Raw genomic sequence first — 27,531 nt, 5'->3', positions numbered from 1 at the left:
ATTCAAGTATTTGTATTTGATTTCACTGATCCTGTATTTTGTCATTACAAATCTGTTCCTCAGTCTTTCTGTGGCACAGTCCATTTCTGAAATCTTCTTGTTTATCTTTTGGATTTCTAATCGTTGTTTTTGTATGATTTCTGGTTGTGAGTTTATTTTGACATTTTGTTCCTGTATTATTTTCCTGAATGCTTCCATTTTTGTCTGTATTTTCCATGAATTTGTCTGCGTTTTCCATAAATTTGTCTATTTCTTCCTCATTTCTGTTTGCCTTTTGCTTCAACTCTTTGATTGCTCCAAATATTAAAGATTTGAATTCCCTGTCAGGTAGTTCTAGTGCCTTTTCTTCTACTGGAAAGGCATCCGGTGTTTTATTTTGGACACCTACTGGGCCCATTCTATCCTTTTTTAAATATGTTTTGGTATTGCCTGCTGTCTTTGGGACATTCAGTAGTTATTTTCTTCATTTCTTGATTGTAGATTTGTTTGTTTCATCCTGCTTTTTTGTTTCATTTGGTTAAGTCTGAGCAGGCAGGATGTGCCTTCTTGGTTGTTTGCTCATCTGTGGGCATGATACTTTTCACCTCATTGCCCAATGGGCAGGGCCAGTCACTCAGCTATAGTATCACAGGGCAGGTCCAGCTGAAGAGGAGGGCTGGGATGGGTTTTTTTGTGGCACATACTAGGGCTGACAGGGAGGGCCAGGTGTCAGTGCTGGGAAGGTTCTGGTAGGCCATACCTGTGCTGCTTGGGGGTGTGATGTTCATCGAATAGTGTAGGTAGGTAGGAGAGGTGTGAGGTTGTGATGTGTGGAGCTAATATGGGTACAAGAAAGAGGAGAGAGAAACAGGAGCCAAAAACAAACAAAGAAAAAAAATGAGTGCTAAGGGAGCTTGCCACTGGAGTGGAGAGGTGAGGAATCAAATAATGGAGAAAAGCAACAAGGAAAAAAAAAAGAAAGAAAAAGGGAAAAAGAAAAAAAATAACAAGAGAAAATTTGGAAAAGAAAAAAAAAGCTCTCAAGAGTCCCACCAGTGGAGCTGCAAAAATAGGGGAAGTGGCTCCCAGGCTGTGCAGTATAGCCTGGCAAGAGAGGGTATAAATGTCACACAGCACCAGGTATTCAGGAGACAGGAAAAGAGGGCATGTATAGAGAGACAATCACTTAGAAATGAAGACAGAAAGGGAAAAAGAAAGAGAAAAGAAAGAAAAAAGAAATGCCCCTAGGGATCCAGCCTACAAGGCTGCGCAGATTGGGGAAGTGGTTCTTAAGCCATGCAGTGCAGCCCAGCTAGAAGATGCTCCCAAACCATGAAAAGAAAAAGAAAACAAACAAACAAACAAAACAAAACATAAGAAAGCAAAAACAAATAAGCAAAAAAAAAATGCCCCAGGGATCCCACCAGGATGGTGTCACGGGCTGGGGGAATGGTTCCCCAGTCGAGTGGTGCTTCACAGCCTTTCAAGAAGAAGCAAAGGTGGCACACAGAGCCAGATGTGCAAGAGCATGGAGGGGTAGGTGGTAGGAGGCATGGAAGAAACTGAAAGAAACAGTAAGAAGCAACGTCAGCTCAGGGAGCAGGCCAGTCTGGATGGGGAGAATTCAAGTGGCCTGAGGCCAAAGCAGTTCCATCCTGGCCAAGAGATTTAGAGACTCCATCTGGTGGGGAGCAGAGGAGGCCAAACGGGAGATGAGAAGGAGGGTGGGGTTAGGAAAGCATATATCGCTCATTACCCAGTGCTCTGTCTCCTGCTGGGAACTTTGTGAAGCTGCTTTCCCATACTCCCTATCCGCTGATCTCCAATGTGGGTGGGGCAAATCCAAGAGGCAAGGATGCTGCTCTTCCTGTCTGGCCAAGCCACCACAGCCAGTCAGGAAGCTCAGAGTTAGAGCAGTGGGGAGAGGAGGGGGTGGGAAAGAGTGTATCGCTGGTTATGGGGTGCCCTGTCTCCTGCTGGGAGCTCCATGAATCTCCTTTCCTGTGCTCCCTGTCTGCTGATCCCCGACAAGAGTCCAAGATGGTGGATCCATGCTGCTTTAGCTGATAGGGGCCCCTGCATGTATCTCTCCTCACTCTCTGTCCTCTGTCGGTTTCTTTTTCTATTCAGTTTTTGGCTGAGTTGTTTATCTCTTCATTCGATGCTTCAGGTTCCAGGAATGACGTTTGTCTCTGTTTTACTTAGTTTTTCAGGTGTTTGCTGTGGAAGAATGGCGTGGTGCTTCTGTCTATGGTGACTTATTGGCTGGAAGTCAATGTAGATCTTTTAGATGCAAGGCAAGGTACACTCTATACCATGTAATCCCTTATCAAATTTTATAAAAATAAATACATACAGATGGAATTACATGAGACAGAACATAAATCAGGGCCAGATCTGAAGCAGAAAAGTCCCTGTAGGAAGCATGAGAGATGTATGTACAAAGGCATAGCTGGTCCATTTTCAACTTCACTGCATGTCTGTGAACTTCAGGATCAGTTCAATTCACAATTTTTTATTGAGATTCCTCTTTGTAACAGTCAATAGGATAAACACTGCCAAGTATTCAAAGGTGAGTTAGACAGAGGTGATAAAGGTAAAGGATAGATATATATGGAACTGACTTTAGATCAAGACACTAAAGTAGTATCAACATACAAGCCTACCTCATTCTTCCCTGGTATAAATGAGTCCCAGAATCAATACAGTCACTGCAGCAGAGCAGGGACCCAAATTTTTCTTTAGAAATGGTTCTGCCCTTCTTCCACCAAGAAGAAAAGCCAGCACTACAAACTCCACAGACAAACCCAAAGAACCCTGAATGTGGAAAATACAAAAATGAAAGTGATGCTGGTAAGAACTAAGAAACGAGAAGAAAAAAAAAAAACCCATTGTGTCCGTTCCAACTCATAGCAACGATAAAGGACAGAATAGTACTGCCCCACAGGGTCTCCAAGAAGTGCCTGGTGGATTCAAACTGCCAACCTTTTGGTTAGGAGCCACAGCTCTTAACCACTACTCCACCAGGGTTTCCTACGGAAAGAGACAAATATCAATAATGTTTTAGTTTTTAAAGTGAAGTGAGGAATGGGAAGAACTTTACCATCACATGATGTACACCATCAATACAGGAAGTATAATACTTGTATCCTGCAGAGTTTCAGTTAAAATCTCTCTGGGAGCCTAAAATGGTAGTGCAGTTTAGAGAAAGTAGACTCAAGAGATTATGTTCAATTAAAGCAAATACAGAGAGAGAGAGAGAAAATAAACTTGTGCACTTAGTCAACTTGACAGGATAATTTTTTGGTTCTTTGAATTTCCTAGATAAATATAGTTACATTTACTTTGAATTTCTGGGGAGAGATTTCTATATGAATTTGGGGTGCAGATTTGGAATTCTAATGTTTCCTTACAGAGTTGTCTGTGGAGGAAGTTGTGCGTGTGGCAGAATCATACTCAGCCTACAATTTCAGCATATTCATCCTAGTATATGTTGGCTATTCTTGTTAATCAGTCATCATCTCCTCTTCTCAGTCTCCTTCAGGTTCACAGTTCCAGAGGTTATACTTGCCTCCTCAGAGAACTAATTTCCTGGATTATTCCTAAATATTCATGCATTTTCCTTACCTGTGCTTGCGTCATTGCTGTTTAGTAGTAATTCCTACACTGATTGAGAATAGATTTATTTGCAATAAACTACCAAATAAGATTCCAATGCCACTTACCTAAGAGTTCTGAAAGGGAGTCTGAGTGGGGGTATGCCTTTTAGATGCCTTGCAGGGCTGCAAAAGTGGAAAATTAAGCATTTGATAGTCCATGGAAAGAATTATTCTTAAAGTTTACAGGTTAAGAATATAACATTACATTGGAGAAAGACATAACTCCCCTTGGTTAGTATGAATGTTGGTATTTGTTTAATTAACTATTTTTATTTATAAATGCCATTATTCTAATATTCCTTATTTAGCAGCAACATTTAAATTCACAAATCCCAAGCTAAATGTGAGGAAAGAAGCCACTTACTCTGTGTTAACTGCAACAGAACTCCACAGGAAAGGTGACTCCTTCTTCCCCAGGCTGTGCAGGTAATATTTTTGTCTGGGATTCCTCTCAAGGTACTGGAGATAATTACAAATTTCAGTTGGTGAAATAAAAAATTAAAATGCTGAGAGAATAATGTCCCTAAGTTGAATGTTAGCAAGTGTAATTGATTAGTCGATGAAACAGAAGAATACAGAAGCTGTCACACACTACCAAACCCGTTTCCGTCGAGTCAATTCTGACTCATAGTGACCCTATAGGACAGAGTAGAACTGCCCCATAGAGTTTCCAAGGAGCGCCTGGCGAATTTGAACTGCTGACATTTAGGTTAGCAGCCATAGCACTTAACCACTACACCAGGGTTTCCTCACACACTACAGTGTCCCTTTATAAAGGATTTCCCATCTGCACTAGCACAGAAACATGGCAACCACATTGAGTTATAAGCAGCACTTTATTTGGATACTGAGTTTGGATTACAGGATCCTCAATCAGAATTTTCCTATCATCATCTGATTTAATTTATGGGACTGACAAATACAAGTGAAGTATGTGCCATCAACCTGGCTAGAGTCTAATTTAGAACCTTCCTTTGTTGCTGATGCCTTTCTGTCCTCCATATTACCCAGATTCCATCAGACTTTGGAATAATTAAAGATTTTGGGATATAAACATATCGGAATTAATATCAAAAATAGGAGTAATATGAAAAATTAAAAAAGTTGTATCTCAAGCACAACCAAAATGAATCATGTGACAAAACAATTTGAGATTTTCTATTCTTTAAACTGTGAACAGAGTATGTTGAGCCGTTAACAAAACTAAACACAAAAGTAAAATAATATCTTGCTTAATTATCTTTAATGAAAGTACAAGCGTTTGTGCTTTCATTTCACAAGAACTAACTCTAAAGTTACAAATATACCGCAGTGCTATATTATGGAGTAAATAAACCAACTGGAATTCTCAGAAGCATTTCTGGAGCTAGGCTTGAGTTTGTCACTTGAACTACTCAGGACTGGAGTTTCTGTAAAATTTTATCAGATAATACATGTTCAAATATTGATTCAAAACTCTATTTTAAAAACCCCTCATGAAGGGAAAGACAACACTCAATACAAGGAAGGTCAGCTCAATTGGACTGGACCAAAAGCAAAGAAGTTTCCGGGATAAAATGAATGCTTCAAAGGTCAGCGGAGCAAGGGCGGGGGTCTGGGGAACATGGTTTGCGGGAACTTCTAAGTCAATTGGCAAAATAATTCTATTATGAAATCATTCTGCATCCCACTTTGAAATGTGGCATCTGGGGTCTTAAATGCTAACAAGCAGCCATCTAAGATGCATCAATTGGTCTCAACCCACCTGGAGCAAAGGAAAATGAAGAACACCAAGGCCACACGACAACTAAGAGCCCAAGAGACAGAAAGGGCCACATGAACCAGAGACCTACATCATCCTGAGACCAGAAGAACTAGTTGGTGCCCGGCCACAATCGATGACTGCCCTGACAGGGAGCACAGCAGAGGACCCCTGAGGGAGCAGGAGATCAGTGGGATACAGACCCCAAATTCTCATAAAAAGACCAAACTTAATGGTCTGACTGAGACTAGAGGAATCCCAGCGGCCATGGTCCCCAGACCTTCTGTTGGCACAGGACAGGAACCATCCCCGAAGACAACTTATCAGACATGAAAGGGACTGGTCAGCGGGTGGGAGAGAGACGCTGATGAAGAGTGAGCTAATTATATCAGGTGGACACTTGAGATTGTGATGGCAACTCTTGTCTGGAGGGGGGATGGGAGGATAGAGAGAGAGAGAAGCCGGCAAAATTGTCAAGAAAGGAGAGACTGAAAGGGCTGACTCAAGAAGGGGAGAGCAAGTGGGAGTAGGGAGTGAGATGTATGTAAACTTATATGTGACAGACTGATTGGATTTGTAAACGTTCACTTGAAGCTTAATAAAAGTTAATAAAAAAAAAAGGAAAAAAAAATCCCTCAAAGATAGTCTGCAATGAAATCAGGATTTTTACACAATTTCGAGAAAGTGCAAATGTTTTCAGTACATTTTTCAATTACCCCACTGTGCCACCAGGGCTCCAGCAAATGACAAAAATGGAAAGCTGTTTGTTCCCATCTACACAGTCACATTTTATGAATTAAGGTGGGGGCACAACTGCCTCTTAAACTCAAAGATACGGCCACATTGTTGTGAAGGGATGATGAATTCTATTCTCATATTTAAGAAAATGTTGCATACTCCTTTTATCATAGCTTACTAGCTTACAGAGGAAACCTTAAATGGAGTTGAAAAATAAGAATCTATTACATAAACCAAGATGAGTGTCCTCTATCACCTTGAGGGAAGAATCCTAGCTCTATTCCCAGATCATGGTTAAGTGTACAGGGAAATAGAGGACCTAGAAAATGGTCTGGCTCTTTAAAGATCTATGCCAGAGATGGAGCCAACATGGCCCTATAGACAGAAGCACCATACCATCCCTGTACAGCAAAGACAAGAAAAATTGAGTAAAACAGAGACAAACGTCAATCCTCGAACCCTAAGCATCAAAAGAAGAGAGAAAGAATTTACCTAAGCACTGAAAGGAGTAAAAAACTGACAGAACAGAGAGTGAGGAGAGATATGTGTGAGGTCCCCTGTCAGCTAATGAAGCACGGATTCACCATCTTGGACCCCTGTCAGAGATCGACAGACAGGGAGTATGGGAAAGCAGCTTCACAGAGCTCCCAGCAGGAGACAGAACACCAGTTACTAGTGGTAAATGCTTTCCCACCCCCCATCCTTCTCCCCTGCTCTACTTCTGCAGCTTCTTGCTGGCTGCAATCCGTTGGCCAGGAAGCACCAGCTCCAGCCCCATGGAGGTTCGTTTTGCCGTGCCCACACTGGCCGGCTCCTTCAGTTCCATTTGTTCGTTGCCGGTTTGCTTTTTTCAGTCACTTTTGGTTTTCTCCCTCCTTCTCACCACCTCCTCCCTCCTTTCTCTAAAACATCTGGCTCTGTATGCCAGCTTTGTTTCTTCTAGAAAAGCTGTGAAGCACCACTAGGCTGGGGGACTTCTTCCCCAGACCCTGTCCTCATGTAGGTGGGACTCCGGAGATGTGTTTGTTTTGTTTGTTTGTTTTTCTTTTAGAGGATTGGGAGCCCCTTATACTCAGGCTATACTGCCCAGCTTGGGAGCCACTTCCCCAGTCTATGCAGCTGCACCAGTGGGATCCCTGGGGTCTTTTCTAATTTTTATTTGTTTTCTTTTTCTTTTTTCCTTTTTTGTTTTTCTCCATTTCTCAGTTTCTTGTCTCTCCACTCCAATGAAAGCTCCTTTATTTAGGACTTGCTTTTTTTTTGTTTCTCTCTTTTGCTTGTTTATTTGTTTTTGCCTCCTGTTTCTCTCCTCTCTCTCTTCTTTTCCATACCCATCTTGGACCCACACATCACAACTTCCCCCTTGCTTCCTGCCTATCTGCACCATGCACCAAACATCACACCCCCAATAAATACAGGCATGGCCTACTGGAATGTGCCCTGCACTAATTCCCAGTCCACCCTGACTGCCCTAGTATGTGCCACAAACAACCCAGCCCCTCCCCTTCAGCTGGACCTGTTCTGCTGCACCATAGCTGAGCAACTAGCACTGCCTGTTGGACAAGGAGGTGTAAATTATCATGTCCACAGAGAAGCAAACAACAAAGAATGCACGGCCTGCCTGTTCAGATGTAACCAAATAAAACAAAAACACAGGACAAAACAAACAAATCTATAATCAACACATGAAGAAAATAACTACTGAATGTCCTAAAGACAGCAGACAATATCAAACCATATTAAAAAAACAGGACAGGATGGTTCCAGTAGACAGCCAAAATGAAACATCAGATGACATTCCAGTAGAAGACATGACAGTAGAACTACCTGATAGGGAATTCGAATCTCTAATATTCAGAGCTATCCAAGAGTTGAAGCAAAAATCAAGCAAAAAATGTGAAAAAAATAGACAAATTGATGGAAAAGGCAGAAAAAATCATGGAAAATACAGACAAAAAAGTGGAACAATTCAGGGAAATAATACAGGAACAAAAATGCCAAAATAAATTCACAACTAGAAATTGTACAAAAGCAATAAGAAATGCAAAAGATAAACAAGATTTCAGGAATGGACAGTGTCATAGAAAGGATGAGGAGAAGGTCTGAAACAATGGAAGACAGGAACAGGGAAATTGAACACAAACACTTGGATACCACATTCTTTCATGAAAAATGAGAAAAAAAGAATGAAGAAAAATGAAGAAACCCTGAGAATTATGTGGGATACAACCAAAAGCAAAAATTTCCAAGTGATCAGAGTTCCAGAACAGGGGGAGAAATGGAAAGCACAGAGAGGATCATTGAAGACTTGCTGACAGAAATCTTCCCTAATATCATGAATGATGAAAGGCTGACCATCCAAGAAGCTCAACGAACCTCATATAGAATAGAAAATTACAAGGGCATATCATAATCACACTCAGTAAAACCGAGAACAAAGAAAGAATCCTGAGAGCAGCAAGTGAAAAACAAAAGGTCACATACAGAGCGGAAACAGTAAGACTAAGCTCTGATTATATGGTAGAAACCATGCAGGTAAAAAGGCAATGGGATGACATACATAAAACCTTGAAAGAAAAAAATTGCTAACCAAGAATAATATATCCAGCAAAACTCTCATTCAAATATGATGGTGAAATCAGAACATTTCCAGATAAACAGAAATTAAGGGACTATGTAAAAACCAAATCAAACTTACAAGAATTATTAAAGGGAGTCCTTCAGTTTGAAAATAGACAACATCAGACCACAGCCTGAATCTAGGATGTAAGATCATACCTGCTAGACACCAACCTGGGAAATGAACTCTCAAGGGCTGTCCAAAACCAAAAGAATAACAACAGGGAACCAGAGATGTTAACCTGTAATGACACAACATCAGAACAATAAAAGAGGGAATAAACAGTGCAGGTATAGAGCTTTCTATTAGAAAGGAAGACAAGGGGATATCAACTAATAATATATGGATTCAAACTTAGGAAGATAAGGGTAAATCTCAAGGTAACCACAAAGAAAGTTAACAAACATACTCATCAAAATAAAGAAAAACAAAATCTCGGTAAAAACAAAAGAAATGAAAAATATCAAAAAACAAAAGGAATTCAGCACTGGAGAGTAAGAGGAGCAAAGAAAATGTCAGCACCACAAAAAAGCACTACAAAATGACAGCAATAAACTCACACCTATCAATAATTACACCGAATGTAAATGTCCTAAATGCACCCATAAAGGGACAGAGTGACAGAATGGATAAAAAAACAGGATCCATCAATATGCTGTCTACAAGAGACATGCCTTAGAAACAAAGATGTAAATTTATTAAAAACCAAAGGATGAAAAAAAAATCAAGCAAACAACTATGAAAAAAGAGCAGGAGTGGCAATACTAATCTCAGATAAAATAGATTTTAAAACAAAATCCACCATAAAAGGCAAAGAAGGACACTATAGAATGATTAATGGGATGATCCATCATGAAGACACAACCATAATAAACATCTATGCACCAAATGACAGTTCTTCAAAATACATAAAACAAACTGTAACAGCACTGAAAAGAGAAATTGACAGTTCCACAATAATAGTAGCAGAAGAGCTAACAGGCACCATCTGCCAACTTGACCTCATAGACATATATAGAACACTCCACTCAAAAGCTACGAAGTACACATTCTTTTCTAACACACATGGAACATTCTCCAGAATAGACCACATACATCTTATGTCACAGAGCAACCCTCAACAAAATCCAAAACATGGAGATTATACAAAGTATCTTCTCTGACCACAATGCCATCAAGGTAGAAATTAACAACAGGAAGAGTAAAGGAAAAAAATAAATTCATGGAAACTGAATATCACCCTGCTTAAGAACCACTGGATAATAGAAGAAATCAAAAATGGAATCAAGAAATTCCTAGAATCAAACAAGAATGAAAACACATCATACCAAAACCTTTGGGACACAGCAAAGGCAGTCCTCAGAGGTCAATAGATGCACACATCAAAAAAGAGGAAAGGGACAAAATCAAAACATTAGCTACACAACTTGAACAAATAGAAAGAGAACAGCAAAAAAAAAAAAAAAGCTCACAGCCACCAGAAGAAAGGAAATAAGAAAGATCAGAACAGAAATAAATTAAATGGAGAATAGAAAGATTCAACAAAACCAAAAGTTGGTTCTTTGAAAGGATCAACAAAATTGACAAACAACTGTCCAAACTGACAAAAGAAAAACAGGAAAGGATGCAAATAATCCAAATAAGATATGAATCTGGGGCCATTACAACAGACTCAACTGAAACAAAAAGAATCATAACAGAGTATTATGAAAAACTATACTCCAACAAATTTGAAAACCTAGAGGAAATGCACAAATTTCTAGAAACACACTACCTACCCAAACTAACACAAAATAATGTTGAAAATCTGAACATACCCATAAAAAGAGAAGAGACTGAAAAGGGAATAAAACAACTGCCCCATCCCGCTCCCCTCCCCCCAAAAAAAGCCCTGGCTCAGAATTCATTGGAGAATTCTGCTGAACATTCAGAGAACTTACACCAGTATTACTCAAACTATTTCAGAACATAGAAAAGGAAGCAATACTTCCAAATTCATTCTATGAAGCCAGCATAACCCTGATATCGAAACCAGGCAAAGACACCACAAAAAAAGAAAATTACAGACCAATATCTCTCATGAATATAGATGCAAAAATTCTCAACAAAATTTTAGCAAATAGAATTCAGCATCATATCAAAAAAATAATACACCACAAGACCAAGTAGGATTCATACCAGGTATGCAAGGATGATTGAACATTAGAAAATCAGTCAACATGATCCACCATATAAATAAAAGGAAAGAAAAGAATCACGTTATTACCTCAATTGATGCAGAAAAGGCATCAAAGTCCAACACCAACTCCTGAAGAAAACTCTCAATAAAATACATATAAAAGGAAATTTCTCAACATAATAAAGGGCATCTGTACAAAACCAACGACCAACATAATTCTTGATGGAGAGAGGCTGAAAACATTCCCCTTGAGAACAGGAACAAGACAAGGATGCACTTTATCACCACTCCTATTTAACGTTGTGCTGCAAGTTCTAGGTAGATCAATAAGGCAAGAAAAAGAAGTAAAGGTCATCCACATTGGTAATGAAGAAATAAAACTGTCCCTATTTGTGTATGAAATGATACTATACATAGAAAACTTAATATACTTGATGAGAAAACTAATGGAACTAATAGGAAGACTCAGCAGAGTAGCAGAATACAAAACAAACATACAAAAATCATTTGAATTCCTATACACTAATAAAGAGAGTTATAAAAAGGAAATCAGGAAAACAATACCATTCATAATAGCCCCCCCCCAAATAAAACACTTAGGAATAAATCTAACCAGGCATGTAAAAGACCTATACAAAGAAAACTACAAAACACTACTGCAAGAAAACAAAAGAGATCTACATAAACGGAAAAACATACCATACTCACGGATAGGTAGACTCAACATTGTGAAAATGACAATTCTACGCAAAGCAATTTACAAATACAACGCAATCCAGATCCAAATACCAACAATATTCTTTAAAGAGATGGAAAAACTAATCATTAACTTTGTATGGAAAGGGAAGAAGCCCCAGATAAGTAAAGCACTACTGAAGAAGAATAAAGTAGGAGCACTCACACTACCTCACCTCAGAACCTACCATACAGCTGCAGGAGTCAAAACAGCCTCATACTGGTACAACAACAGATATACTGACCAAAGGAACAGAATTGAGAGCCTAGACGTAAATCCATCCACTTACGGTAACCTGATCTTCGAGAAAAGACCAAAGTCCATCAAATGGGGAAAAGACAGTCTTTTTCACACATATTGCTGGCAAAACTGGACGTTCCTCTGCAAAAAACATGAAACAGGACCCATACCTCACACCATACACAAAAACTAATTCAAAATGGATCAAAGACCTAAATACAAAGCCCAAACTTAAAATTGATAGAAGAAAAAATAGGATCAGTGCTAGAGGCCCTAATACATACCATTAACAAGATACAAACCATAACCAACAACACGCAAATTCCAGTAGATAAGCTAGATAACTAGAATCTTCTAAAAATTAAACGCTTATGCTCATCGAAAGACTCCACCAAAAGAATTAAAAGAGAACCTACAGACTGGGAAAAAAATGTTTGGCTATCACACATCAGACAAAGGTCTAATCTCTAAGATCTACAGGAAAATCCAACACCTCTACAACAAAAAGACAAGTAATCCAGTTAAAAAATGGGCAAAGGAAATGAACAGACACTTCACCAGAGAAGACATTGAAGTGACCAACAGACACATGAGGAAATGCTTGCAATCAATAAAAAAAAAAAAAAAAATTTTTTTTTAGCCATTAAAAAAAAAGCCCACTGCCGTCGGGTCGATTCCGACTAATAGCAACCCTATAGGACAGAGTAGAACTGCCCTGTAGTGTTTCCAAGGAGCTCCTGGTGGATTTGAACTGCCGACCTCTTGGTTAGCAGCTGTAGAACTTAACTACTTTGCCACCAGGGTTTCCCTTATAGCCATTTAAAAACCAAAACCAAACCCAATACCGCCAAGTCGATTCCAACTCATAGCGACCCTATAGGACAGAGTAGAACTGCCCAACAGAGTTTCCAAGGAGCACCTGGCGGATTTGAACTGCCAACCTCTTCGTTAGCAGCCATAGCACTTAACAACTACGCCAGCAGGGTTTCTGCAACAGGCATTAGAGTAATGCAAATCAAAACCACAATGAGATACCATTCAACACTGGCATTACTGGCACAAATTAAAAAAAAAAAACAGGAAATAGCAATGTTGGAGATGCTGCGGGGAGATCGGAACTCTTATGCACTGCTGGTGGGAATGCAAAATGATGCAAGCTTTTTGGAAAATGATATGGCACTTCCTTAGAAAGCTAGAAGTAGAAAAATACTATATGATCAAGCAATCCCCTTCCTAGGAATACACCCTACAGAAATAAGAGTGATCACATGAATAGACATATGCACACCCATATTCATTGCAGCATTGTTCACAATAGCAAAAAGATGGAAACAACCTAGATGCCCATCAACAGATGAATGCATAAACAAAGGTACATACACACAATGGAGCATAAAGAACAGCGATGAATCTGTGAAGCATCTCATAACATGGATGAATCTGGAGGGCATTATGCTGAGTGAAATAAGTCAATTACAAAAGGACAAATATTGTATGAGACCACTATTGTAAAAACTCATGAAAAGGTTTACACACAAAAAGAAACAATTTTTGATGGTTACGAGGGAGGGGAGGGGTGCGAATGGAAAAACACTAAATAGACATAGACAGTAGATAAGTCGTAACTTTGGTGAAGGGTAAGACAGTATACAATACTGGGGAAGCCAGTACAACTTGTACAAGGCAAGGTCATGTAAACTCCATAGACACATCCAAACTCCCTAATGAACCAAATTACTGGACTGAGGGCTGTGGGGATCATGGTCTCCGGGAACATCTAGCTCAACTGGCAAAACATACTTTGTAAAGAAAATGTTCGACACTTTGGTGAGTAGCATCTGGGGTCTTAACAGCCTGTGAGCGGCCATCTAAGATACTCCACTGGTCTCACCCCTTTGGGAGCAAGAAAGAAGAAAACTAAACATACAAGGAAAAGATTAGTCCAAAGGACTAATGGACCACATATACCATGGCCTCAACCAGACTGAGTCCAGCACAACTAGATGGTGCCCAGCTATCACCACTCACAGCTCTGCCAGGGATCAAAATAGAAGATCCAGGACAGAGCTGGAGAAAATGTAGAACAAAATTCTAACTCACAAAAAAAAGGCCAGACTTACTGGCCTGACAGAGACTGGAAAAACCCTGAGAGTGTGGCCCTCAGACACCCTTTTAGCTCAGTAACAAAATCACTCCTGAGGGTCACCCTTCATCCAAAGAGTAGACAGGCCCATAAAACAAAACGAGACTAAAGGGGCACACCAGCCTAGGGGCAAGGACTAGAAGGCAGGAAGGGACAGGATAGCTGGTAATAGGAAACCCAAGGTCGAGAAGGGAGAGTATTGACATGTTTTGGGGTTTTTAACCCATGTTATAAAACATGTGTACTTACTGTTTAGTGAGAAACCAGTTTGTTCTGTAAACCTTCATCTGAAGAACAATAAAGAAAAAAAAAAGATCTATGCCAAACTTCTGGAATTATACCCAGATTCAGATGGCTGGCCAGCTTTCCCTGTAGCTGCTTCTCTGCTGACAAAATCAACTGCAGAACTGAGGAGAAATGCACTTTAAGATGAGTAGCCTATAGCTATGGATAGGCCAGGAAAGTACTAAAGGGATTTCAAATGCATTCCTGAACAAAATCCAAAGCAGGAATCTCTGTATGCAATATAAACAGGGAATTCATGTTTCATTGCCCTGAACAATATGCTGAGTATTTCTCCCACTTTCAAACCAGCTCCCCTCTTGTTTTTTTTCAATTTCTTTTAGCGATAGCAAGACTATACATTGGTTAGGAGTACAAACATTAGAATCAGACCACCTGAGTTAGAATCTGACCTTGGGCAACTTATTCAACCTCTTGGAAATTCAGCTTTCTCATCAATGAAATTATGAATATAATACCACACAGGGTTGTGGCAAAGATTGAATGGCATAATCAATTTAAAGGGCTAAGCACAGAGATCTAGCATTTGATAGGTTCAACAAATGTTTAGTATTCCTACTAAGGTCACCAACCTTCTCCCAGTCTGAGATTTCCAGTCATTCAAAATAGAAATTTTTTTTCTAATTTTTCTCTTTCATAGTATTTATTCCAGAACCAAGCTTTGTAAGGCGTATCTCCTAAACATCCCTGGAAGTTTTCCATTTCTTTTCATTATCTCAATTACCAGTGTAATCCATGACTACTCACCTGAAATATGGAAGAGTAACTTCTAACTTTTTTCCCAATTCCTCCTACTGTCAGATTTATCTTCCTAAATGAAGTGCTGAGTGTGAAATAATTGCAAGTGAGCTAGGGATTTAAACATTCCTAGTAGTAGTACTTTTTTTTTAGTAGTACTTTTTTTTTAGTAGTACTGGCTAGGGGTGGAACAATTCTGCTGGTTTGTTGAAGTACTGGGGACCAATGTTCTCACTACAAAAACTGGAAAACTCTTCACAAACATGTCATTGTCATTGGTAGCAAGGATGATGGGCTCTAAGGGGCAAAGTTGTGTCTGTCTTGCTTACTGCTATATCCCAGGGCTGAACACAACACAAGGCACGTAGTAAACAACAACAGCAAAAAAACAAACCCATTGCCGTGGAGTCAATTCAGCGACCCTATAGGGAGAGAGCAGAACAGCAACATAGAGTTTCCAAGGAGCCCCTGGTGGATTCAAAATGCTGACCTTTTGGTTAGTGGCCATAGCACTTAACCACTATGCCACCAGGGTTTGACATTCAATAAATATTTGATGAATGAGTGAAAGAGATAATGAGTGAAATGGTATCACTGATGCCCCTAATAGCCTTTTTTTCTTTTTCCTGATTGAATCTTTAGTAATTTCAGAAGGTCATTCAAAGAGAGTTAACATCATTGCTTGACATCCAATTGAATACCACGTTCCATTCACAAGTTGGGAAAATTTAATCACCAGACATGTAGGAACAGGGAAATCCTTTATAAACTTGACTGGTGTGAATCCAGACATGATTAACAATGTGAGCTGGAATTGGCATGGCAGCCAGATCCCTACATTTTCCAAAGACAAGAAATTGAGAGAAATTGATTCTAGGGAACAAAAGGTGGTTGTTGCTGGGAAGGAAAGAGGACAAGAAAGACCTTGGCCAATGAGAATCTTTTTTTTTTTTTCTTTTTGGTAGATTAGGATGTGATTATTACTGGTTTCAGCTCAACGAGCAAGTGGCAGCTTTATATTTTGAAATTCAAAAATCACGCAGGAACAATTCATCCTTCCTGAAATGGACACTAACACTGGGTGTTGTTGCTATTCTATGATTCTGATGTAACCCGTAACCTATTGCCTTCGAGTCGATTCTGGCTCATAGTGACCCTATAGGACACAGTAGGAAGGCTGTAATCTTCACAGAAGCAGACTGCCATATCTTTCTCCCTCAGAGAGGTTAGCAGCCAAGCGCTTACCCACTGTGCCACCAGAGTTCCTTGTTCATGGCATAAATATTACTTATTTATATGAAGAGGGTGACATGGGTATCAGTTATTTTGAGATGGTGCCTGCATCACATTTACGCAATAGTAGCAAAGCCCTCACAGAGATACGGGTGGAATGCCTAAAATGGGGCTTGGTTTTAACAAATGAGAGATGGTCAAATTCTTCAAAATCCATGAAAAGTTAGGTGTAAATTTATATGCTTATTCTCAGAAGCCTGATCTTTTCCAAGAAGACCTATACTCAAATACTGTGGAGCCCACAGTGGCTCCAGAGCCTAAATAATGGTTGAAGGATTAAAAAAAAAACTCTCATGATCATGAAACAGACTAAAATAAGAAGGGTAATGTCTTTCTTAGTCATCTAGTGCTGCCATAACAGAAATACCACAAGTGGATGGCTTTAACAAAGAGAAATTTATTTTCTTGCAGTCTAGTAGGTTACAAGTCCAAATTCAGGGCATCGGCTCCAGGCGAAGGCTTTCTCTGTCAGCTCTGGAAGAAGGTCCTTGTCCTCAATCTTCCCATGGTAAAGGAGCTTCTCAGGTGCAGGGACCCCATGTCCAAAGGATATGCTCTGATCCTGGTGCTGCTTTCTTGGTGGTATGAGGTTCCCAGCTCTCTGCTTGCTTCCCTTTCTTTTTATCTCTTGAGAATTAAAAGGCGGTGCAGGCCACACACCAGGGAAACTCCCTTTACCTTGGATCAAGGAGGTGACCTGAGTAAGGTGATGTTACACTCCCACCCTAATCCTCTCCGCATAAAATTACAACCACAAAATGGAGGACAACCACACAATACTGGGAATCATGGCCTAACCAAGTTGACACATATTTCTGGGGGGATACAATTCAATCCTGGACATTCCACCCCTTGGTCTCCAAAAAAATCACATCTTTGCACATGCAAAATACATTCACCCCATCATATCATAGCAAAAGTTTTAACTCCAAGTCCAAAATCCAAAAATTCCTCTTTGTGAAATCTAGAATACAAGTTATCTGCTTCCAAAGGTACAATGACAGAACAGGCACAAACTAAGACATTTTCACTACAAATGGGAGAAACTGAAGGGAAAGAAGGCATAACAGGCACCAAGCAAGTCAGCAGAACACATTACATTAGCCCTCAAAGCTTTGAAGATAATCCTCTGTTCTCTGAGACAATTTACACAATGGCCCTGCCCTCCAGCCTCTAGGTATTGGCCACACCCTCTGGATTCTGAGTGGAGGCCCCTCGGCCCTGGGCTTCAGCTGCACCAAAAAGCCCCACTGGGACAGCAACTCTGCTCCCTCAGCTTTAGGTGCACCATTCTCCTAATCCATCTGAGTGGTAATTCCACCATTAGAGATGCCAGAGGCTCCACCCTTTGAAACCCCTGAGGTCATGGTCATACCTTTTGAGACTGAGGCAACTCTGCTTCTTGTGTTGTCACTTCAGCTTCTGTTTCCTGATTTCTTGGGCTCTTGGCTCCTTGGGCCTCATGCCTGCATCTGCCCTGCTGGGGCAAGTGTTCCAAAGCTCTGTAGCTCCATTGATAAGTGCCCGGAGGCACCCCACTCTGCCAGGAAGCTTCCTGAGCACAAGCATTCAACTCTCTGGTTCCATGGGTCAGCAAGCCTAGCTCCACCCATAAGTGCCCAGAGGCACCCCACTCCTCCAGGAAGCCTCCTGCGCACAGGCACTCAGCTTTCTCACTCCGTGGGTTGGCTCCAGCAGAGTCTCACGCTGGTCTCCTGGTTCTGCTGTTGGTTCTCTGCTGTTGCCACTTCTCTGCCGCTGCAGGTTCTCTGCTGAGCTAGTCGTCTGTCGCTGTCACAACTCTATCCATTCACAGTTTCAAAACTGCTTCCACACTTTAGGTATCTGTTAAAGCAGCACCCCACTCTCAGTACCAAATTCTGTCTTAGTCATCTAGTGCTGCCATAACAGAAATACCACAAGTGGATGGCTTTAACAAAGAGAAATTTATTTCCTCACAGTAAAGGAGGCTAAAAGTACAAATTCAAGGCATCAGCTCCAGGGGAAGGCTTTCTCTCTCTGTAGGCTTTAGAAGATCCTTGTCCTCAACCTTCCCTTGATCGAGCAACTTCTCAGGCACAGGGACCCTGTACCCAAAGAATGCACTCTGCTCCTGGTGACGCTTTCTTGATGGTATGAGGTCCCCAACTCTCTGCTTGCTTCTCTTTCATCTCTTGAGAGATAAAAGGTGGTACAGGCCACACACCAGGGAAACTCCCTTTACACTGGATCAGGGAAGTGGCCTCAGTAAGGGTAGAGTTACAATCCCACCCTAATTCTCTCAACATAAAATTACAATCACAAAATGGAGGACAACCACATAATGCTGGGAATCATGGCCTAACCAAGTTGACACATATTTTTTGGGAGACATAATTCAATTCAGGACAGGTAACTAACCATTTTACTTTCCTATTCTTTTCATAGCAACAGGATACAAAATATTGTACCATTCTACAGAGGAGGAAACTGAGGCCTGAGAAGACGAGGTGATTTGCTCAATGTCACATACTCAGCAATTGATTATATTGACTATATACTGCTTTGGTCAGAGTTTGAGTCTATTTAGATGAAAAATGGAAATAATCCCTACTCTTCCTACCTAACCAGATTTCAAGGAAGACACACTGAGAATGTATATTACTATCCCACACACATCCTTGCATTTGGTAGATAAACTTATAGGGAGACCATTTGTTTAACCATCAGTATGGTGTGGATCAGAGTGCAAGACCAGCACAGAACCCAGGCTGAGCTGTTATAAACAGAAGGTAACTGTAAATGGAAACATGCTAGAAAGTTGAGATTTCTTCAGCCTATACCAAAGTTGCCTGACAAAGGCTAAATTATAATGGCCAGATCTGAGCAAGAATGAATCAAAGAACATAGGATGCCAACATTTCTAAGGAAAATCAAACATCCTGCTTTATAAGGCTCTGGCCCTGTATAAGGCACAGGCTTCCTACTGTTTGCCTCCATCCACCTTCCCATCTGTGGCCTATCCAAGAAAATGAAAGCTGTCTTCACAAAGTTCCTACAGTGGAGACAGGCGACAGGTTTCAGAGTCAAGGAAACCTCAGTGGGAAAAATTTCAAGCTGGAATTTCTTGGATGGATCGGTGGTGGCTCTTAACATATTGAAGTCCCTTAGTAAGTGGGTAGATAGGGGATTCTTTAACAAGACTTTTTTTTTCTTAAGTGTTATTGACTTGACACAACAGAGTAGCTTCCTCAGCAGGACTATTTACAAACACTGTACCACCGCCAACCCCAGCCACCACCCTCCACAGCTTGGATTTCACATGGTGAAGTTCTCTATCAGTGTCACCAACCTAGGAGGACTTCATTGTGAAGAAGTAGCTTGATTACACTGGCTGCCCACATGAATGTTTCAGTAATGATTTCTAACTCAGCCCCTTTGGGTTATTGTTTTTCCCACTAGTGCTGGGTTAGAGTCTGGCTAAATTTTGTATCCTCCACCCCACCTCCACTTCGCTAAACACATAGGTATACATACACCCCTGCTTTTCTCCCTGCAGGCTTCACAGCTGGTGGCTGAAGAGAAACAGGCACTGGGCTGAGACCATACACTAATTTCCCTGACCCGGGAGAGTGAAAAGATCTGGGTTATTTCACGGACTCAAGATGAGCTTTCACCCTCTTCTGTGTCTCATCACGTCTTACCTGCAAAATGGGGAGGTGGGAGCAAGGAGCCTTATTTTTATATTCTAAGCAGTGCCAGGGACTTTACTTTGGGAAATTAACAGTATTAAAAAAAAAAAAAACTCAAAGGGAAAAAAAAAATTTGAGAGAATGAACCAAATAGCTATAAACAGACTTTAAAGGTGTTCTTTAAAAGGAAGTTATTGTTATAAAGATGCAGAACCCTGTGGAAGTGTACTTTAGGGGCCTAGATGCCTGCAGAGCTGAGGAATCTTGGGTTGGTGCCAAGTTATAGCTCCCAGCCCCGCGAGGGAGTCCGGGACAAGCACGAGTTCCTGAAAGCAGCGTCTGGTTCAGGGACTATCACAGCCTGTACAAAGGCAGAAACACAAGCCAGGCTTCCTGCCTTGCTCTTATCTGAGGGCGCAGAAAGTGACAGGGAGAACTCCTGGGGTGCAGGTGAGACACAAAGATCAAGGAGGCCAAGGGCTCCACCTCCCCTCCTCTGCCTCAGCTATCAACCCCCTCCTCCCAGCACTCGGGCCCCTTCCAGCTCCTCCCTTGGCCCCTCCCCGGGTCCGCCCCCTATCTCCCACCCAATTTGGGATTGCATCATAAGTATTCCAAGACCAGGCTTTGCAGCAGCATAAGGCAGACAGCGGAGAAAGTAGGTGCTGCCAGAGTGAGTGCAATCTCTTCCACTTCTAACCAGTAGCCTTGGACGCTGATTCCAGACGCGCCTTACCGCGCAGCCCAAAGCTTCACCATGGTGAAAATCGCCTTCAACACCCCAACCGCCCTGCAAAAGGAGGAGGCACGGCAAGACGTGGAAGCTCTCGTCACCCGCACTGTCCGAGCTCAGATCCTGACCGGGAAGGTAGCGGTCCCCACTCCTCCCCTGGCTGCCTGCCAGGGTGGGGGGTGGGGGAAACAGGTGGCAAAGAACAAAATGGAGGGTTTCTGAAGCCCCTTGGTCCCCTGGCGTTCTGCTCTGCACTTCTACTCTGTCGAGTTTCCCCAGTAGCTCCTGTTCTGTCTGGTCGAGCCACCTCTAGCCCCTTGCGCCTCGCGCCCCTCTGCATCCCCGCGCGTTCCACGCCGTCTATTACTGAGGGAGGTTGGAGGGAGTTTGAGGAGAACCCCTGGGACCAGATGTCATCTTCTTTTGTGGGACGCGTTGGGGTCTGGGTACCAACGAGGGGCATGCTGCCCTGTTCCCAGCTTCAGCGGCGTGCACAGCCTCCATAGGGGCCGAGCGGACGCGAGGGGTGAGCAAGGGCAGGCGATTTAACTATTCTTTCCTTTTGACGTGGATGAAATTCTATGACTTTATCTTTCTAGGATCTAAGGGTGTTTGAGGGTGCTAGGGTTGAGTTGGGACAAAGGTCGGCTTTGATTAGAAGCACTATAGGTTGACAATGGTGTATGTGTGTGTGTGTGTGTGTCTGTGTGTGTGTGTGTGTTTTCAATTTCTCCCTGGTCAAAGGCTGTGTTAAGCATTCGGTAAAAGGAGCTGTCAACCTGAGGTTGGTCTTAATTGACTTTGGGGTGTTTACTGTGCCCTTGTACTGCACAGGCCTTGTATGTTTTCTGAGTGACATTTCCTAAAGAAAACACTCTTCTTCCATAAAAAGAAAATTTGTCATTTCTTGTCTTTCTTTTTATTTTTAAAATTTGTCTTTGTTTAAGCAATACTTCCCATCCACTCTCCCATGCAGAGATGTGAAGCAGGCCCGACATTGTATGTTAAACTACTAACTTTGCCAGAAACTAGGGGAGTTTTTCCCCCCAAAAGTTAGGCATTATTTATTTAGTCCAATGTATATTTCCTTTAAACACCTACCATGTGTTCAGTGTTTGGAAACTCCTTATTTTCCTCAGTAAAATCTCAAATTTAAAAGTAACTATATTTTGTCCATGTTCTCCAAAATCTGTGAAGAGCTGGAGCTTGCAAATCTGTCCTAACTTGTTTTGTTCTCTATAAAGTTTTGTGTTTAGTCGTGGAGATTTGGAGAGTGCTTTGAGTGAAATGAGAATCCTTGTGGTAAATCTGATTATGCACACAGCTTGAAATGCTAGTGTGCTTACGTAAAGTTTTTATCAAGGAACAGCAATCAAACCAGCTCTTGTGTATTATATATTTCAGAACTCAAGTGTAACACCCCCTTGCATTGTTGAGATTTTGGTTAAATAACAGATCAAATGTGTAATTGTCCTCAGATTTACTTTGTAAGTGAAATATGGCCAGATCTTTTTGGGAGTTCTAATTAGATGCCAGGTCTGGTTTAGTTAAATATAGCCACAAAGTAGTCCCTCCTCCCCCCTCCCCCTTTTATTTCCTCTTACTACCAAGAACTTCATGACTTGTATTTGGATTAAGTTAATATGCAAACAATACTTCTGTCAGGCCTGTGGTGTGATGAGGAACAAACAAAAATGACATATGCACTATAATTGTATTTCTTTGTTAGATGTTGGAGAAGCTCCCAAAGGATCCTGAACTGGACATTTATTTAATAATACCTGGTTGATATATAGCAATGTATTTATCTTCTCATCAGAAATTGAGTACAACAGATTCAAAATCAGAGGTCGTGTACAATGACTTTAAAATATAGTTCAGAGAGAAATTAGCTATGGAAATTCTTTACCATCCTAAATTTCAGCAAATTTAAATGCACACAAAAATTCTTATTCCTAGTATGTAGGTATATCTTATGAAATTTAAGGCTCTAATATTTAAAACGTGCTTAGTAACAAACTCCCTGAATTGTTGGAAAACCAAACACAAACCCATTGCTACTGAGTTGATTCCAACTCATAGTGACCCTGTAGGACAGAGTAGAACTGCCCCACAAGATTTCCAAGGAGCAGCTGGTGGCTTTGAACTGCCAGCCTTTTGGTTAGCCACCGAGCTCTTAAACACCATGCAATCAGGGAACTGAATTTTTGGAAGGAGAGATGAAATTACAGTGCAAATTGTTATTCTCATGTCTCAGTAGCAAGAAAAAAAATAGAAACTGATTCTTCTAAAAATATAGGCAAATCACTTCATATTTCTGGGTGTCAGTTTAATCATATAAATATAATTACTAAGCCTCCAACTCTAGATCAAAGTGATTTCTAAACATAATTTTTAGTTCTATCTTTGTAGTGTTAATCTTAGATAACATTTTTTACAAAAGTAATTAAAAATTGGTGAAAATTATTGGGACAAAGAAAAGCCTTCAAAGTTTATAAAGTATTAATGGAGAGTTTGAATTTAAATATCTTTTTAGGTATGTGAACCCCAAATTTCTTTGAACTTTAAATAAAAATCTTTTATTTGAAAAATCATATATCAAATTCTTGCCTGTCCTTTCTTCTCCTGCATTAACTTCAAATCATTCATTTATTTTCAGCAAATTAATTTGTTTGGGTAGATAGCATAAACATTATAGTAGTTGTCATAGAAAGGGTTTATGGTTTAATTACCAGTGTGAATTATTTACCCTCTGATTACCGGGGCCCAAGTTTGCTGATTTCATTTATTCTATCCCTGAGTAATCATGCCATTTAGGGCATATTGTGAAACAAGAATGGGATTGGGGAGGGTGCAGAGTTAGTGAGTTACTTGTTTGCTTTGGATCTTTCTTGTTCAAATTTCTAAGCAAATTACTGATTTAACAGAATTTTGTAGTAACTGTTTTACAGTTTTTGTACTAGTTATAGCCAATCCTATACTTAAAAATCTAGTGTTTCCTCCAGAATTTGGAAAACATTATTTCATTCATGCAATACACAGCTATACAACATTGAGTGACATTAGGAAACCTTAGAGTCCTTGAGTGAAACAAATGGTTAAGCACTCACTACTCACTGAAAAGTTGGCAGTTCTAACCCACCCAGAGGTGTTTCAGAAGACAGGCCTAGTGATATGCTATGGAGCAGTTCCACCGTGCACATACGGGGTCCATGAGTCATAAACAACTCGACAGCAGCTAATGACAACAGGAAGCCTCATATTTTTCATTAAAATTAGGAGCATTAGAAAATATATCTCTGTCCTCAATATTTTTATTTCTAAAATAGGGGAAAATGGCATATGCCTTACCTCATAGGACTCCTTCCTTTAAAACCTAATTTTCAAAATAACAGTTTTTTGAAAATCAGTTACTAAATCAAAGGATATTAATTTTCCTTTAAATTGGCAAACAAGCTGATTACCAAAAAAAAAAAAAAAATGAAGAAACTTAACTGTATTCCAGAAAGTTAATGATGTTATCACTTTACAAGTCCAAAAAGTAACCATTTCCATTTATTTATACAGCATAATTTATTATATGAATGAATGGTTATTTTCATTTGATTCCAGAAATGTGTATCTCGAAATAAGTTCGTAAGTATATTTGGGTTTGGAAATGCCAGAAGGAAAGTTAATCTAATTGGAGATATTTGCACCTATTAGACATAAGAGTCTTGAAATGATTTTAAGAACAATGACTTAATATCATTTAAAAATACCTTGGGTTTCAAGAGAGACAAGTTGTACACAAAAGCAACTATGTGTCTAAAAGTGCAATCTGGTTTTGTTTTTGCTTTTCAATAAATAGGAGCTCCGAGTTGCCACTCAGGAAAAAGAGAGCTCCTCTGGGAGATGCATGCTTACTCTCTTAGGCCTTTCGTTCATCTTGGCAGGACTTATCGTTGGTGGAGCCTGCATTTACAAGTACTTCATGCCCAAGGTAATAATAATTCCTATAATTTGGATTACTAATTGCTATATATTTAGTAGCAACTTAAAATAATTTCTGTGGTGGTCATCAGAGAAAGGAATATTTAGGGAAAGTTTTAAAATTACCTTTTAGTTCATACAACTGATTTGTCTTCATGATGCTAAATGTAATTGACAAGCTGGGTAAACAGTACATGGATTGATATGAATGTGAGAAACCATTCAAATATCATGGTAGTGAGTGTTGGAAGTTTTTTATTTTTCTCTTCTAGAGTACCATCTACAGGGGAGAGATGTGTTTCTTTGATTCTGAGGACCCTGCAAATGCCCTTCCTGGAGGAGAGCCTTACTTTCTGCCTGTGACTGAGGAAGCTGACATTCGTGAGGATGACAACATCGAAATCATTGACGTACCTGTTCCCAGTTTTTCTGATAGTGACCCTGCAGCAATTATTCATGACTTTGAAAAGGTGAGTTTCTCATTCTTATAGATATCTCAGGATTTTCTTTTTCCTAGTCCATTGACAGGTAGTAAGTCCTTGCATAAATGTATAATGTTTGAAGCAAAGACTTGCCATTTTGTTGTCATTGCGTATACAATAGTTGCTTTTGAAAGGATGAGCTGCTTGTGTTCTTGTGTTAATGGCAGTTGGAAAATCTGTAATATTAATGCTGTCTATATCATACAGAACATTTCTTCCCTCCTCAATAGGGTATGACTGCTTACTTGGACTTGCTGCTGGGTAACTGCTATCTGATGCCTCTCAATACCTCCATCGTTATGCCACCAAAGAATCTGGTGGAGCTCTTTGGAAAACTGGCGGTATGTATTTTGCAAGTTAAATTTTCCCATAAGCATTTCCAAATGATTTTATTTCCTAAATATTCCACTTAACTGAGATAATTTCCAAATAATAAAAAAGGAAAATATGTATCTGCTATAGATAAGGATTTAAAGTGTCTTTAAGAATTTCTCATGTCAGTCTTTTCTTTTTTAATTTTAGAGTGGCAAATATTTGCCTCACACTTATGTGATTCGTGAAGACTTGGTTGCTGTGGAGGAGATTCGTGATGTTAGTAATCTTGGCATCTTTATTTACCAACTTTGCAACAACCGCAAAGCCTTCCGCCTTCGTCGCAGAGACCTCTTGCTTGGTAGGCAATTTATTTCTTGGTTCACCTTATGTTATTGGGACAGAGGAAGAGGGTGGGGATACAGTGTGGGAGAAAGAGGGGAGCAAATCTATATATCTTTTCATTTCCACAAAGGACCCAAAAGTAACTTTTTCTGTGTATTTCCTCACAGGTTTCAACAAACGTGCCATTGATAAGTGTTGGAAGATTAGACACTTCCCCAACGAATTTGTTGTTGAAACCAAGATCTGTCAAGAGTAAGAGGCCATAGATTAAAAGTATCCGTAGGTATAAGAAGTCAGAGATTTACAATGTGACTTCAATATCAAAGTGTGTAGGATACTCAAGATATTTACTCATGCATTTACTCTAATATATGTATTAGAATAATGTATGTATATTATTGGAGCCCTGGTAGCACATTGGTTAAGAGCTTGGCTGGTAACCAAAAGGCTGGCAGTTGGAATCTACCATCCACTCCTTGGAAACCCTCTGGGGCAGTTCTACTCTGTCCTACAGGGTTGCTATGAGTTGGAATCAACTCAAAGGCAACGGGTTTGGCTTATACATATATATATATATATATATGTATCTATATGTGTATGTAGACATATGTGTATACATACATATATATACATATATAAAGATACATATATACCTACTAACCACTGCAAGCTTTTGTTGATTCTTAGTTTAACTGATATTGCTTGTTATTTGAAATTGAAAATGAATAATTCTTATTTTCTTTTGAATTTATAGGGTTTAGATTTCTGAAAGCAACATGATTATGTCAGTTAACATCCTGACAATAAATTCCATCATTTGTTTGTTTTTTTCTTAAGTAAATTTTTTTAAGCTCTTTACTATCATAGGGCAGAGCATATTTTACATTTAAAATAGTTAAAATTGTTTTTGACCTTTTTGTGTACAGCATGTAAAATCCTTAACATTGTAAAGTTTCATTTTGTTTTTCATTTTGTGCATCTTTCCTTGATTTAAAAATTACATCTTTGCAATTCTGTTAGGTGTTCTGTAATAAATCTGACATGTGTGAACAATTTCCTTGAGGAAGTCATTTCCACTAATGCAGTCATTCTCACTGATACCTGTATTGTGAAATCTACAAAACTGTACAGGTGCTGAATGGTATAAGGAGTTTAGGTTGCATGAGTTCTACAGCCCTGGTTAATATCTTGGCTAATAACCTAAAGGTCAACAGTTCAAATCCACCAGCTACTCCTTGGAAACCCTCTGGGGCAGTTCTACTCTGTCCTACAGGGTCACTATGAGTCAGAATTGACTTGGCAGAAATGGGTTTGGTTTTTTGGTTATAATAAATTTTGCTGTATTCAACCACTGTTTCTCTTATTTGAGGAATATTTAAACAGCTAATTTTTTTATTCAGCTTTGATGCACCTGCAATAGATCTAAAATTATGAACCTACTTCTGCTCCCATTCCAGTCTCTTCATGTATTATTTTTATAATTCTATATTTTACTCCTCTTTAGATATTACATCAACTACTCCTTTAGAATGATCCTTGATGGTATAGTGGTTAAGCCTTTGGCTGCTAACTAAAAGGTTGACAGTCCAAGCCCACCAGCAGCTCCACGGAGAAAGATGTGGCAGTCTGCTTTTGTAAACGATTACA

The 27,531-nt window shown here is 40.0% G+C and overlaps 1 protein-coding gene across 2 annotated transcripts; it reads left to right on the top strand.

Moving 5' to 3' along the window:
- The first annotated feature begins 20,612 nt into the window (after positions 1–20,612).
- Positions 20,613–26,937, top strand: ITM2A (integral membrane protein 2A). Of its 2 annotated transcripts, none has more exons than XM_064278606.1 (6): positions 20,613–20,914; positions 24,627–24,755; positions 25,018–25,215; positions 25,458–25,568; positions 25,750–25,900; positions 26,052–26,937. In XM_064278606.1, exons 1-6 carry the CDS (start codon positions 20,798–20,800, stop codon positions 26,138–26,140), a joined length of 795 nt encoding a protein of 264 aa, XP_064134676.1. In that variant the 5' UTR covers positions 20,613–20,797; the 3' UTR covers positions 26,141–26,937. The 2 variants fall into 2 exon arrangements, with proteins under 2 accessions (XP_064134676.1, XP_003412754.1); XM_003412706.4 differs by having other exon boundaries at positions 20,616–20,908; positions 24,624–24,755.
- The last annotated feature ends 594 nt before the right edge of the window (positions 26,938–27,531 follow it).

The sequence above is a fragment of the Loxodonta africana genome, chromosome X (genome assembly GCF_030014295.1).
Source record: "Loxodonta africana isolate mLoxAfr1 chromosome X, mLoxAfr1.hap2, whole genome shotgun sequence".
NCBI classification, from domain to species: Eukaryota; Metazoa; Chordata; class Mammalia; order Proboscidea; family Elephantidae; genus Loxodonta; species Loxodonta africana.
Note: the sequence above shows the minus strand (reverse complement) of the source record. Positions and strands in the feature narration are given on the sequence as shown.